Genomic DNA, 14,268 nt, shown 5'->3' on the forward strand with positions numbered 1-14,268 from the left:
GTCAGAACAGACTTGGAACTTATTGAGGACGATTGAAAGAGGGCATATTGTTACTCACTAATTTCTTGATCTCCACATACTCGTTATTACTGTGAATATTACAGCCCGTTTCGACAAATGAAGAGCACACTAATAGTTACGTTTTCTTGATGTCTCATTTCTATTTGAATCATTGTCACGACAGGATGACAACGACCTTCCGCTTTTGTCTTTACAAAACAATGCGGCCTATTCAACATCTTTACTGGAGTCATTCTGAAACTGAAACGTCATGTTGCAATGGCATAGCCAATGAGGTCTTGCTGCATGACCTCTCACGTCCGTTCTTAATGAATTGCCTGCGGCCTGTTGTACCTATACGTGCTCCGATATGTGCTTACTTAGTGAGCGATATGATCATGGTGCCGGCCAATATTACTAGAGAGTATTTCGACAATGTCAGGCTTCGGAAATGGGGAATTGCGCAAGTGGCAAGCCCTTGGAATAAGACGGCGATTTTAGCAAACCCGGAGGTCATTGAGCTTTTTAGACGGTCACAAGGGGCTCTGTTCAAGTTCATGGGCTTGGAACGATATCCCGTTCCTAAACTGTTGCGTTTCTGCCGGTATCAGTCGATTCCCGGGTACAAGCCCAGCTTTCCGCAACTCCCAGGTGCAACTCGACACGGTCGACCGTTGTTTGATCAAACCGAGGCACGCTATCACGAAACCGAAAAACAATATATGCACACACGTCGTCAACCCTCGCATGGTACATACATCCCGATATGTACCAGATCCCACAATGATGAACGCCAAGCGTATCATGAAGTTTTGCAAATGTGCAGTGCCTACCCTTTACGGCATCATAATGAACCCCCGGAAGCCTCTCAAGGGCGCCAAATATTATGTGGAGAGAGAGGGAATTTCCCCCTCCCTCTCTCCCTCCCAATTACCACTATCAGGTATCTCGACCCTACAGGCGGCCCGGTCAGTCCGAGCGGCCCCCCAGGCCGAGGAACTTGCCGATCCGCGAGAGCGGCCGGCGGTGGCCCTTCTTGGAGCCCTCGTTGTTGACGAGCAGCGAGGCGCGCGTCGCCTCCTCGAGGACCTCGAGCACGCCGTCGCCCGTGCGGGCGGAGCACTCGAGGTAGCGGGTGGCGCCGATGCTGTCGCGCAGCTGCTCCCCTTGCTCCGGGGTCACGAGCGTCTTGCCGTGCTTGCGCAGCTTCTCGACCGTCTTGGCGTGCCAGCGGATGTCGCTCTTGAGGCCGACGAGGAGGATGGCGGCGCCCGGGCAGTTGCGGTTTACTTCTGTTACCCACTGTTTGTTTTTGTCACACAGGTTAGCACTGCAGTCTTTCGTTTGAATGTCATTGCGTTTCGCCACTTGTGGGATTGGCGCGGTTACTCACCCGCCCGAGGTGCTTCCCCTTCGCGTCCGTCGACGCGATGTTCACGCTGAAGCAGATGAGCGCCACCTGCGCGCCGCCGAGCCACGACGGGTCGTAGTCGATGCCCCGGATGTCCCACAGGGACAGCTCGACCGGCTCCTCGTCGACCGACACCCTGACCGTCTCCGTCACGCCCGCGCGGTCGCCGTTGCCGTCCCCCCTGGGGTAGTGGCCCCGCGCCATGCGCGTGATCAGGCACGTCTTGCCGCAGCTGAAGTTGCCCACCACCACCACCTTCTTGCGGATGAAGGGCCCCGGGTACTGCGGCACGTACACCAGGGGGGTCCGGGGGAGCGGCTTGCCCTGCAGGAAGGTCTGCGTGTTCATGGTCGACATCGAGGCCTGCTCGCGGATCTGGCGCGACGGGGGCGATGGTGGTGGTGGTGGTTGTGGTGGTTGCGGCGCCTGCGCTGGTGGAGGGTGCCCCGCCGCCTGCTGTGGCAGCACCTGCTCGCCGGGGTGGGCCTCCTGGGTGGCCGCGGGTGGTGTCACTTGTGTCACGTCGATCTGGGAGAATTGCAGGTGCCCGTCCCGGAGGCTGCCGGTGTCGCTCGTCCCCGTCGACGCGGCGTACCCCTCGCCCTCGGCCTCCTCCATCTCGCCCTCCGTCTCGAACGTCGAGATGGACCTGTCGAAGCTCGTCCCGTCCGAACAGCTCCGGCCTGAGTTGTTGGTGTAGACTTGCCCGACCAGGTTCACTGATAGCCGCCCCATGATGTGGACGGGGACCTGGGCGAAGGCCAGGGCCTCCTCTGTGATCTCCTCTTCCCTGTCTTCCATGTCTTCTATGTAGCTGGAAGCTGCCGTGCTCACCCTGCTCGGCGCGATTCCTATCCTGTGCGCGGTTGCCCCCGGCACGAGTAACTCACCTGAAATGGCCTTGTTTTCTGTATCGAACACCCCCGGGTCGGTCGGTGGTGTCTCTATGGGTGCAGGCGCGTCTTCTGCTTCCTCTGCCGACGCAGGCTTCCCAAAACTCATTGGCGATATCGGTTCCGACTCCTCCTCGGCAGGTTCTGGAGCATTTGTTGTGTTCTCCTCATTTGCCGGTCCTCTATATGTCATTGGTGATATTGACCCCCCCTGTTCTCGATTTGAGCCGCCGAAAGTGTTGACAGATAATCCCCCGGTGGTCAGCGGCGATACTATGATCGCCTTCCTGCTCGGAATACTTAGTGTGGTTGTGTGGTTTGTTGTCCTCGCTGCGCCGATGGTTGCGCTGGACAATGCTGGGGAGTATGATTTGGGCCTTGCGCGTAGGCTCTCGACAATGCGATCCTGTGATGGGCTCTCTCTTATCGACGTGATGGGAGATACTGGCTCCGAAGTTGGTTCTGAGGGTCCGGCCTCTCCGTCCTCCCCCGCAGCATCAATAGCCTTTACCGCCTCGTCCCACGCATCCGGTCTGTTGAGCGTCTCCGCGTAGGCGATAATCTGGCCGAGGTGGACCTGCAATGCAAAGTGCTGTCGTGCCAGGGTGGCGTTGCTGTCGCTGACGAGAATAGACGACCTCACGTCCTGGAGATCTTCGATCACATCCTTGACCTGAAGCCCGGCCTCCTGAGTGCTTCCGGGGTCGCGGTCCTTGGACGCCCTCGAGATAGATATCGAGATGAGATCAGAGATGTGACCTAGTGCGCCACGGTGCACCTCCAGCGAGGGCCGCAGCTCAGCCATCTCCGTCCTGCCCTGTGCAGTCCATTTGGCAGACCCATCGGCCTCGCCCTGGCCATGGCGCCGAAGCACGCCGTCGATGCGCAGCACCACCGTGATACAGTTGCTGAGGATGGGCCTGAGGTGAGCCTGCAGCTCTGGGGGGATGGCGTCCTGCTGGCGGTTCTCTCCGTACTGCCCATACTGTCCAAAGTCGTTAAGCAGCTCCAGGACCATCTGCAGCTCGGACAGCTCCCGGGTGATCGGGGTGAGGTCTGCCCTGGCGGGGCGGCAGTGGCGGACAAAGTTTGTGACGTCGGCGACGGTCTTGCCAACGGTGGACTCGAGCGCCAGGCACGCAGAACCGATGATGGACCTTGGCCTGGACTCCATGGTCAGGCGGTGTCGGAGTCGGTCTGTTGGGCGGCGGCGGTCTGCGTCTGCGTCTGCGGCTGAAGGTTCTGCATCACCATCACCATCACCATTACCATGTCGGTCGGCACGTAACGGATCGTCGTCAGCTGCAGTCCGGCTGGAGAAGGACATGCGCGACGGGCAGTCCGGGGCATAGAGGGCGAAGTGCAGGTCGCCCGACCGGCGGGAGTTTTGTTGTGATGATGACTGGGCCACATGGCATCCCTCAAGCCTACGCTGGGCCCGCATGCAACGCCTCATTGGTGGGGTGGGCCAGGGGGAGGCGAAGGATTCCTTTTTGCGGGTAGTCTGGAATCCTGGAGAGGACATGGTCTCGTCGGGCGGCATCGCGGCAGCTCCAACAGCTCCGGCTGCTGGTGCGCGTCGTGGGTTTGTTCAGTCAGTCTTCGCGAGAGGATCGAGGCCGAGACATCGTCATCTTTTCTGGCCAGGGCTGGAAGGAAGTGCGGAAGTGAACATGGCAGCATCTTACATATGTGACGGGCCTGCAGGCGGGAAATCTGCAAGACGGGGGGGGGGGCCATGACATGTGAGCACCAAGCAACTTTGGGGGCCGTGGAGCTTGCCCCAACCCCTGCTCGGGTGCCATCCTTCTTGCATGTCCCTCGATCCTCTCTTTACTTTACCCTCTATCCTCTGTGGCCATGTGCTAAAGTACGCATGCAGTAGTGCCGCAGTAGCCCGGTCCGCCCAACAGGTTGCCACCCTATTTTGGGCCCGCCTGCTTCCCTGCCGCCTGCAGTGAAACAGGCGGGTGTCGAGCAATAGCAGGAAAGAGGATCGCCTTTGCCCATCCCATCCCTCCTTCAATTCTCCTGCCCGACTACTGCGCGCTGCCCACTTGCCTGCTGCTGGGCTAAACTTTTAAGAGAACGAACGGCCTGTTCAACGGCGGATCTGACGGCCACATTGCCTGACCCGCGCACCATGCGTCCCCAGTAATCTGACTCCCGCCTCCCACGGTTGGGGCGCGCTTGAGAGATTGCAGCAAACGATCCGTCGGCAGAAGACCCGAATGGAGAAGTGTGCATGTGCAGGGTTGCATTCAAGCCACTGACATGTCGTCACCCCGGCACATCATGATATTACGTCCAGACCAACCAACAAATCCTATCTGTCACTTCCATCATCCCTCGACCGACAGGCGTCAATACTTGGGACGACAGCCCCCCGGCGAAACATTAATATAAGACGGTGATAGAGTCAATTCTCGTGTCTACTGTACTACCCCAAGCTACCTCTATCTCAAACCCCCCCCCCCCATCTGCCCGTCCTGCTTGCTCGCTTGCTTCTTTTCGTTCGAATCTGCTCCGGGCGGGCCGGCAATATAGGCTCGGTCCGAACTGATGGATCATCCCCAAGCTGTGTCTATTTTTAGACCACCCCCCGTCCTCTCGGATCCTTAGAATGACTGGGTCGTACTTGGCCGATCCCACCTGCGTGCAGGTTGCACAGGCGGGTGCCAGCCGGCTTCAGGGTTTAAGTTATGTTGGCGGGGCCCATGGCTCCTGAGGGTTTGTGCCAATTGCTGGTGGCGGTGTTATCGATGCGTGCGACCTGTTCCCCCCTCGCGCGGCGCGGGCCAGCTGTTTATTCGGCCTCCCACCTCCCGGTCCTATGTCGGCCCAGTTTGATAGTCTAATTAATTGAGCCCTCCGTGCATCGACAGCCGCAGCGTCGTTTTCGCCGTCTCAAAAACAGCCCCGACTTGGCTCACGGTCGATCAGCTGTGGTACAACCTTCGCTCGCGTCCGCTGCAGTTGTCGCAGCATACTCAGTTGCCTGAATTCCTGAGTGGTCACAGAAGGGCCGATTTAAAGTTATCAGCTCCCCTCTCGTTGTCGATCATTCTGATAGGGAGCTTTGCTGTGTCTGCTGTCGCGGGCGGAATTCGTCGCCTGAATGTCTTCGTGTTCCTGCAATTCTTGCATCCAGCTTGGACCCCCAAATTACTCAAGTTGTAAGCGAGGTCGCGAGCCGGCTGGTAAGATCTACACCTGCTGCGCCGAACTTGGAGTCGCTCGAAAGTTTCGCAGACGCAGCAGACATCAGGCTCTGTTTCATCATGTCACCAGCCCATTCCAGGACAACCTTTCCGAGCCGGAGACCAATCTCCTGCAGCAAGGCCTGGGTCTCCATGTCGCTTGCAGCTGGTCGAGGAGACCGGGGCTGCTCAGGAGTCGCTGCTAGCTGGCCCGGCTCAGTCGACACAAGGGCTTGGAGTTCTGGCGACTCCGGAGGCGTTGGCAAGGGGAGCTCTCTTGGGATCTCCACAACGCCCTCCGTCTTGTAAGTCAACAGCTTGAGTGACTCCGTGTGCTTCTCCTGGAGCATCTGATAATCCATCTCGAGCTTCTCAAGGCGTCGCTCAATGTCCGATGGAATGGTGAGAGCATCAGAGGATTCGAGCCTCCCCAAATCGTTCCCCACAATACTTTTCTCGGGCGGAGGCTCCAGTTGTGTCCTTGATTTCAGAAACTCCGTCGTCTGCATGGCGAGCTCCGGCTTCAGCTGGAGAACCTTGGTGCCGAACCAGTACAGCACGTTGGATGGGACCTTCGATAATACATCTAGGACATGTCAGTATCAAGCATTCACTGGGACTGCCATCCGCCCAAGCAGTAACGTGAAGGAGGAAATGCTTACATTGAACGATATGATGGGCGTTCTCGGCGACACTGACCGGACCGCCTTTGTTCAACAAGTCTTTCACGTACTTGGTGAGTTTCAAATCGGGATTCGATTGTATCAAGTGATAGATCACGGGGACGACGACCAGAGGAATTGGGGGGCCTCGGAAGCCACCGCCGTTTTGCATCGGGCACATTGGACCACCCATATTGTCAAGTTAAGCGTACGTGGTGTGACGAAAGGGTCTTGAGAGTGTTGAAAAGTACTAGGCGTTGTGATCAAAGACCAAGTTGTTCCAGAGCGCTAGTTGTGTGTTGCGGGACCGATTCCTTTAAGTGCAGGCAGCTGGATTATCAAACAGCCCATGCTTGAAGCTTGAGCTGGCGGCCGAGCCCTGCGGAACCTCGCTCTTGAACGGACTGACAAAGCTCCGTGGTGAATGATTCTGATTGGCTTTGAGTGGACGTGTAACCCGATTTGGCTTATTCGGGACCGACGCGAAACTGCCCGACCGAATGTGAGTGGCTCGCTGCGAAGGTCTCGGACAAGTTGTAGGGCCCGAGATTGAGCTTCGAGCTGCGGAAGCATGTGCTTGATGATAATCGTTCCGCAGCAGCCCCGTCTATCTCCGCCAGTCCAAGCATATGATCATATGGTCAAAATGTAAACGTCCAGACGGCATATTGCATCTTTTTCGTTATGCAGCACACTGGAGGATCGCCAGTGATGCCAAAATCTCGGAAATGGTCGGACAAGCTCAGTCATGGTGAAAGACACCATCACGCAAAATCAAGCGAAGGCACAGCTGATGCGAATGTTCCTCATCTGAGGCTGTTCCAGGGTTTGCTAGTGCCAACGAAGGTGAATTTCGCGTCAGCTTCGGATAAATCCAAACAATTATCCATAGTCGCGAAAGAGACCTTTGGTAATCGGAATATTGACCAGTATTCGTGTTGTGCCCATTCTTGGCTACAACTGTTCACACGCTCAGTCCCCTGGATACCAATCGGGAATGTTCGTTCACTCTGCCACGTAACTTGCCGAGCATCAATTGAAGCCATTCTTTTCATGCCCGAAAGTGGAACCACAGATTGAAATCAGGGTGTACCTTTGTTCACAGCAATGACCGGAGGACCTATGAATTTCCAGTGACCTCGTTGGAAATGGTTACCGGGTTTCAAGGACAGGCGTAACTTCCCCAAACAGTATCGCATGTTATACCATATAGTCCGGCGACATTGGTACTGCACACCGAAGAAAACACATTGGCATGTTGCGTGAAAGACTGGCCATGGCACTCGGTATGTCAGGTGAACATGAATTTGCTCAGGTGGATTTACTTAAACTTTTGCGTTGTGAGTACTAGAAACCTTGCAGGAGAAAAGTACAACATGATCACCATGAGATTCTCCTCTCTTCAAATCGTCAAAGAGGTGCGCCCTCGTCCCACCCAGGAACCTCCGGACTACTCAAACACGGAAACATTCCCAAGGCCGCCACCAACAGCCTTCACCCTCGATCCAATCTCGAGCGGGCTCCCCTCAGACACAATGAAATGACCATCCTTCGCCTTGGGCACCTCGATGCCCAGGATCTTGTACACATTCGCCGAGACGAGCGCCAGGGCGTCCTTCTCGCTCAGCCGGCCCTCGCCATTCCTGTAGGCCCGGCCCGCCAACAGGGCGAGGTCCCGGACGAGCCAGTCCTCCTCGAGCCCGATGGCAGTGACCACGCCGGCGTCGACAAGCCTGTCGATGGCCGTCCCGTTGGTCAAGGGCGCGCCGGAGAGCGCGCGGCGCTGGTCCCACTCGGTGGCATAGCTCTCCGCCGGGGCGAGCACGACGCCGACGCCCGCGGCGGCCAGCTCGTCGGCGAGGATGTACGACTCGGCGCCGCCGATGATGGACAGGCGGAGCTTGCCGCCCTCCTTCTCGACCACGTGCTTCACCTTTAGGACCGAGGCGGTGGCGTCCGCGCTGTGGACGGTGACGACGAGAGGCAGGTCGCCCGCGACGACCTTCTTCAGGTACGCCTCCTCCGAGTACTGGTCCTTGATCTCTTCAGCAGAACTGAGAGCCGCGAGCAGCTTGCGGCGGAACGCGCCGACCGCGCTCGACGTGGACGGTGTCTTGTCCCGCTTCGCCGCGAGGCTGAGCGTGTAGTGCACCGCGACGTCGTCGGCCCACACGGCGCCCTCGTCCAGGGCCGTCCTGGCCCCGGTGGTGAAGCCCACGCTGACGCCCTGGCGCGCGGCGTTGGACCCGCCAGCGAACTTGGGCGCCGTGATGGCCCGCGTGACGCCGAACTCGTGCGCTACCCTCAGCTTCTTGTTGTCGAGGGCCAGGCCGTCCGCCGCGCGGCTGAAGACGTCCGAGTTGTCGCCGTCGTCGGTGCTCGACTCGGCGTCTATCTCGTTCAGGCCGATCGTTGAGCCGAACGCGGTGAAGCTATCGGTCAGGTACCCGTTCTTGAGGCTGATCACCTTGGTTCCTGCTGTGGTGGCGGAACGCAGCTCCGCCTCGCAAGCTCCGATGCAGGTGAGTTTTCCTCCAGATACGGCGACGTTGAAGGTCGCTCCAGCACCGGCGACCTCGTCGTGGTCGGAGAGCAGAACACTGGAGACACCAGTGAACAGGACGTCCCTGAGCTGCGCAGTCTCCTCGTTCGTCTTGTTCAGCGCCAGGTCTGGCACGAGTGGTGCGGTGACGGGCTTGTTCAGCTCGACTGGGTCCTCCCACTGGCTTGTACCATCGATCCATACCTGGACGGGAGTCGCTCCGACACTTAACGGGTCGCTGTCCCAGACGACCACGTCCGCGTCGTAGCCAGGCTTGATCTTTCCGAGTCGCTTCCCGAGGCCTAGCAGATCGGCGGGCTCGCTTGTTACACCAGCCAAGGCAGCATGGTATGGCAGGCCGAACTTGTAGCCTTTAGCTGCCTCAAAAATGACGTGCTGGGCATTCAAGACTGGGTTGTCGCTGACATAGACCGTCGCAAGACCTTGCTCGTACAGAAACTTTCCAGCATACTCGGATCCGATGTAAGACTCGGCCTTGTAATACATGTTTGTAGCGAATATCGCTGACGCAGGGGGCCGGCCGCCCCACGTGCGCTTGAGAATCTAGCGCGATGTCAGCTTAAATTGTTCCAAAAGCAACAAATGTCAGCTGATAAACTCACCTCGGGTACGAGGAACGTCTGATGTGCGTGGTGGAAAGCCCGCACGGGGAACTTGAACTCGTTGGTGTGATCCACCATGGCCTCCAGATCTGGAATGGTGTAGCAGTGGGTGTTGATGTGCACCTGTCCTCGCAACGCCGCGGCTAGGGACTCCCATTGTAGCTCCTGCGGGAGGTAGGAGCTCATGTTCTCCACGCCAAAGGCACCCGCGGCGTTGCACCAGTCGTCCTGCTCGCGGTTGACCTTGGCCGCCTGCTCAAAGGCGTGGCGGAACTCCCACGACTCGCCCAGCCTGCTCACAGGGCCCCTCTCGCCGACCTTGCCGTAGACCCGTTTGGCGTTCTCGCCGCACGCCATTTTCATGTACCTCCAGTTCTTGTCCGGGTCCGCAAGCATGTCCTCGGCACTAATCTCCTCGCGGCCGTCGGGCTTCCCTACGGCGTGCTTGATCACGTATGCCTCGCCGCCGATGTTGTTGCCGGATCCGGGGAGGACCAAGCTGGTGGTCACGCCGCCGGACTTGATCACTTGGATCTGATGATCCGTGGGCTGGATTCCGTCGATAGAGCGGACGTACGGCGTGGTATCCGAGGACATCTCATTAACGTCGCTGTTGCCTTTCAACTCCGGCAGGGAGTCGACTCCGGAGTGGCTATGCATGTCGATGACACCGGCAGTCAGCTGTCGCCCCTTTGCATCCCAGATGATGGTATCCTTGGGCAGGTTTGCGATGGCAATATCCTTGCCAACTTCCTTGATGAGGCCATACTCCAGGAAGACGTCCGCGTTGATCCATTCACAGCCCTCCCCAGCCCGTGCAGCCTCGGCGGATGTGCCCTCGACCGGCTCACCGACCCAGACGGTGGCATTTCGTATGAGTGTGGGCTTGTGGCCATCGATGTACCTGGCGTTGCGCTCACGGCCCAGGCCGATTGGGTCGCTGGGCGTCGCGCGCAGCTTCGAGCAGACGGCAAGGTCAGCCTGCAGCTTGGAGATAGACAGCCCATTGACCGAAACGGAATGACTGCCGTCGCTGTCGAGAGGGGGCTGAGCCGGGATCTGCCTCCACTGTGCGTAGACAATGAAGGCCAGGAACGACAGCGCCATCAGGCGCACTGCTCGAGATCGTCGCACATGCCGTCGGCCCTGCTGATGCCATGCGTGTGGCTGCGCCGGCGAACCAGCGACAGCGCTGTACGGGGGCAACTGTCCGTTCTTCTCCGCATCCATCTTTTCCTTCCGTCGATTGAATCTTCCAAGATCACAACCAATGCCCAGTACTTTCCGGGCTTTCTCACTGACCCGCAGAGGGTTTTATGGAGGGGGAGACGGATAGAGTTGACGTCGAGCTTGGCCAGCGAAGCTGTGGGCCGTTTGATAAGCACGAGATCGGTGCCGATTAAGGCGTGCCATTGCCGAAGATCCTCGCCCTCAGGCACTTCTCTAACCTCAAGGGGCAGGTCATCAGTGTCCATGAATCACCCCGCGGACTCATACCGCCTACCTCATAAATTCATCTCAGATCGTGTTAAGTTGCATCCATCGCAACACAAATGATATTTTCCAATCATTAAGTCTCAGTTTACCAGCCTGTTTTCTAAGTGCATTCGCATTTGAACCCCCAGCGGCAATCATGCACCCAGTAGAACAACAAGCTGGCAACCTTTTTGTGATTAAATTTTTTTTTTTAATTTTTTTTTTTTTAATTGGGGGATCCCGGGGGCGGGCTGGCGTGTTGTGGAGGGAAGTTCATGTCCGATTACAAGACGGGTGCCATGCTTGATGAACAAGATCGGGCGGCGATGGAGGCGTCCGTTCCATCGCCGCTCCAGATCGACGTCTCGGGAGAACATCTCAGTGTGAGAGATGAGGACGACGGCTTTACTGTTGAACAAACAACAGAATATGGGCAACTCGTTTAATGTGGGAGTCCACAATCTTTGGCCTGACTATAGCACACTTACGGTACGGCGAATGCAGCATTCACTACTAGTAGACCCTCCATTCACAAACCATTCCGATGAGTGCCTGTAGCCTGGATAAGCCATCCGGTCTCTTTCCTTCTCCCTCTCTTCGGTAGCAGCAAGTGCCCAAATACGGACAATAGGATACATCAGGTTCGAATGTTTGGTCGTTCTGACCAGAGTAGACCTCAAGGTGGCTAGCTGACTTGGTAAGCAGCCCCCAGAGCGGTCTCATCTTTGCTGCTGGCCAGCTTAACGGATAGTGAAACTGGTACACAGGTACGAGACACGAGAGTCTCTTTAGCTAGAAATCTCTATGCATCTCCAAGCCTGCCGTATAGACTACCTTGAGTCAAAACCGGGTACACTTGGTAGGTACTATGCTTTCTCCTGGCGAGGGCCATTTTATATCTATGAAATGCGAGGTGGGAATTTCCGTATGCGTCATCGTTGGTGGTCATCGGAAGGGTGGCCGTGTCCAGTGACGTCGTCCCTATAGTCCAGGTTATTCAGCGGTATATCCGCACCAGTATCGACCTTCTTGTATCCTGCCCTCCTCGATCTGTACCGCCTCACAGCATATACGATGCCGAAGATCATCGAAACCAACACGAAAAGGAGTATCGTGCCCGAAGCCCAGACTCTCCATCCACGCAAACAGCATGGGTAGAGCGACATGAAGAGGCCGACGCCCCACTGCAGCCAGGACTTGGGCTCGCGGTGGTCGGGGAACAGACCCTTTCTCACAAGCTTCTTCGTTATCGGGCCAGACGGGCCGGAGACGTAGCGTTTCAGGCCGAAGCGCGGAACCGTCTTCTGGCGAGGGTCGCTGTCCGGATACTGCGCGTCGCCCCACAGCCCGGAGAAGTAGATTGCTGACGTGAAGTTGGACCCTTGGGGTGATCCAGGTGGGAATATCCGGGTCATCTCGGAGGTGGGGGGATCAAAGCGATAGAAGTATGCTGAAGACACGGGGTCCCATCGCAGGCCTGCGTCACAGTTGTCCTTTATCACCGCATCGTGGACATGGGCTCTGGAATGGTCGGGATTAGCTGAATCGTCTCAATGGATGATTGGTTGCGTTCAACCTACCCGGGAGACGCATAGTTCGCGTGAGACCCATATGCGCTGTATACAACGGGCTACGGGAGTTTCAGATTTAGCATATAGACAGTCGGTGAGATGTGTTGCAACAAACTCACCCGCTCGTCTTCTATTGTCAGAGCCGAATCGTCCCACTCATAAGCAGCGCCGTCAGAGTGTTGGCTGAAATAGATGCCGGTAGGTTCCCCGTCCCGGAACCGAACCATGTTATGCTCCCTTGGTGGAAATTGCACGTCAGCCAAGGCCATGGGCGATGCCAAAGTTCCCATTTGTACTTACCAGTCCCCAACATGATCCCCAAAATTCATTCCAGGCTCGATATCCTTCTCTATCATGCTTTTTAGCGGCTCTAGCACTTGAGTGCTGTTAGCGCCGCGGTTGTAGGAGTAGAAGTAGAAGTAGAATGCCGCCAGGTCGCCCGAGTCCCTCTCGGACTCAACGAGAACCACAACACAGGCAGTCGCGTTGTGGAGCCTTCCAGACTCGTCCGGCGTCTCCCCCGAAAACCAAGCGGGCAGCTGCGTGACCTCGTCGATAGCCGTCAATGCGACCGGATTGCCGTCGAGTCCTCTGTCGTTGAGCAAGGCCAGGTTGTCCAAGCCGAGCTCCGGCAGCTCCTCTACGGGCTTGCCATTCGCCAGGGGCGCGGTATGGCGCACATGCTGCAATAGGTCTGACGGCCTGAACGGGTCCTCTGAGTGTAGCCAGACGAGCGGTGCTGGTCAAGATTAGCCTCGGGTCCCGGCTCGAGTGCCCGCTGTCACCGGGCGAGATGGGTTGAGTCACCGTAGCGAATTACATAGTCCGGTACCGTTGCCAACGACTCCGTAGCCGCAGACTGATCCCGGGGCAACGTAGCGCACGCGGACGGTCCTGCGCTCAATACTAGCAGCAAGCACGACCACAGTGGAAGCAGCGGAACCCGGATCTGGCGGGACGACGAGGTGGAAGGGCCCCGGCGACAATGGGTCTCCTGCATGCCTGTGGCGGACGTGCGAGTTTCAAATGACCCGACCTTTCCGAACTCTGGGATCATTCAATAGGGCTGCTCCGGATTTCCATACAGCCATTGAAAGTTGGTGAGAGCTGAAGAGAAGGCTCGCATGATCAGAGCAGCGTCTTTGTAATTAAAGTCTGTTGGTGTGTCGCGGCAGGCAACGCCCCTTGAGACTGCTTACCCACCCAACACATCGCCAACTCTTTTTGCTGTCACCCGTAGCAGCTGCAATTTTATCTTCGGAACCTGTTCTGTTTTCTCTTCTTCAGGCAAATATGGTTGAAAACTCACTATCACCAAGAAAACATGAATCGGTATACCGCAATACTCTTACAGGCTACGACAACGTAATACGGTCGACACTTTTAAAATTTCTATAAAGTGACCTGGAATTCCGAGACTGACAGAGCAGTTTCGCTGGAATCCATGGGATTACCATGATTATTGGGTAACTGTATGTATAGTAAAGGTAGCATTAAGTTCTCATTGTAGTGAAAATGGGCATGAAATATTCCAGCCGATTAAGAGGATCTCAGATTTTCCTGAGCACAGTTGTAAATCTTCATAAACAGTTCATAATCATCAACTAGTTATTTAGGAATGAGTTTGCTGTGCATTTTCCCCTCTTCGTTTTGCTTCTTGTGCAAGGCGCGTCTCAACTGGCCAGCTGGCATATTGCATGCAGCCTTCCCAGTTTTTGGCCACCTGCACAAGATTCCAAAGACTTCGTGTACGACCAGACAGGCCTGGAATAGATTGAGTACTTCGACAAACATACCAAGGTGTAGGAAAGTGCGTGGATCAAATACTAGTCATGGACGGGCACGAAAGCCAGCAGTCGATCGCTTTCGAGGCCTGCTGCAAGAACAATG

The 14,268-nt window shown here is 56.8% G+C and overlaps 4 protein-coding genes across 4 annotated transcripts; all 4 read right to left on the minus strand.

Annotated features, from left to right (window-relative positions):
- Window positions 1-969: 969 nt before the first annotated feature.
- Window positions 970-3,847, minus strand: INS49_002391 (uncharacterized protein; the record flags this gene model as incomplete). The annotated part of the gene is made up of 2 exons (XM_043163204.1): window positions 970-1,302; window positions 1,394-3,847. 2 exons carry the CDS (start codon window positions 3,845-3,847, stop codon window positions 970-972), a joined length of 2,787 nt encoding a protein of 928 aa, XP_043031710.1.
- A 1,626-nt stretch (window positions 3,848-5,473) lies between these two features.
- On the minus strand, window positions 5,474-6,359 carry INS49_002392 (uncharacterized protein; the record flags this gene model as incomplete). Its single annotated transcript, XM_043163205.1, has 2 exons — window positions 5,474-6,090; window positions 6,167-6,359. 2 exons carry the CDS (start codon window positions 6,357-6,359, stop codon window positions 5,474-5,476), a joined length of 810 nt encoding a protein of 269 aa, XP_043031711.1.
- Window positions 6,360-7,616: 1,257 nt separating this feature from the next.
- On the minus strand, window positions 7,617-10,561 carry INS49_002393 (uncharacterized protein; the record flags this gene model as incomplete). The annotated part of the gene is made up of 2 exons (XM_043163206.1): window positions 7,617-9,272; window positions 9,332-10,561. 2 exons carry the CDS (start codon window positions 10,559-10,561, stop codon window positions 7,617-7,619), a joined length of 2,886 nt encoding a protein of 961 aa, XP_043031712.1.
- Window positions 10,562-11,739: 1,178 nt separating this feature from the next.
- Window positions 11,740-13,824, minus strand: INS49_002394 (uncharacterized protein; the record flags this gene model as incomplete). Its single annotated transcript, XM_043163207.1, has 6 exons — window positions 11,740-12,328; window positions 12,388-12,437; window positions 12,498-12,615; window positions 12,679-13,117; window positions 13,199-13,380; window positions 13,802-13,824. The coding sequence occupies 6 exons, from the start codon at window positions 13,822-13,824 to the stop codon at window positions 11,740-11,742; spliced, it is 1,401 nt and encodes a 466-aa protein (XP_043031713.1).
- Between the last annotated feature and the right edge of the window lie 444 nt (window positions 13,825-14,268).

This window comes from Diaporthe citri (genome assembly GCF_014595645.1).
Source record: "Diaporthe citri strain NFHF-8-4 chromosome Unknown scaffold_1, whole genome shotgun sequence".
Lineage (NCBI taxonomy): Eukaryota > Fungi > Ascomycota > Sordariomycetes > Diaporthales > Diaporthaceae > Diaporthe > Diaporthe citri.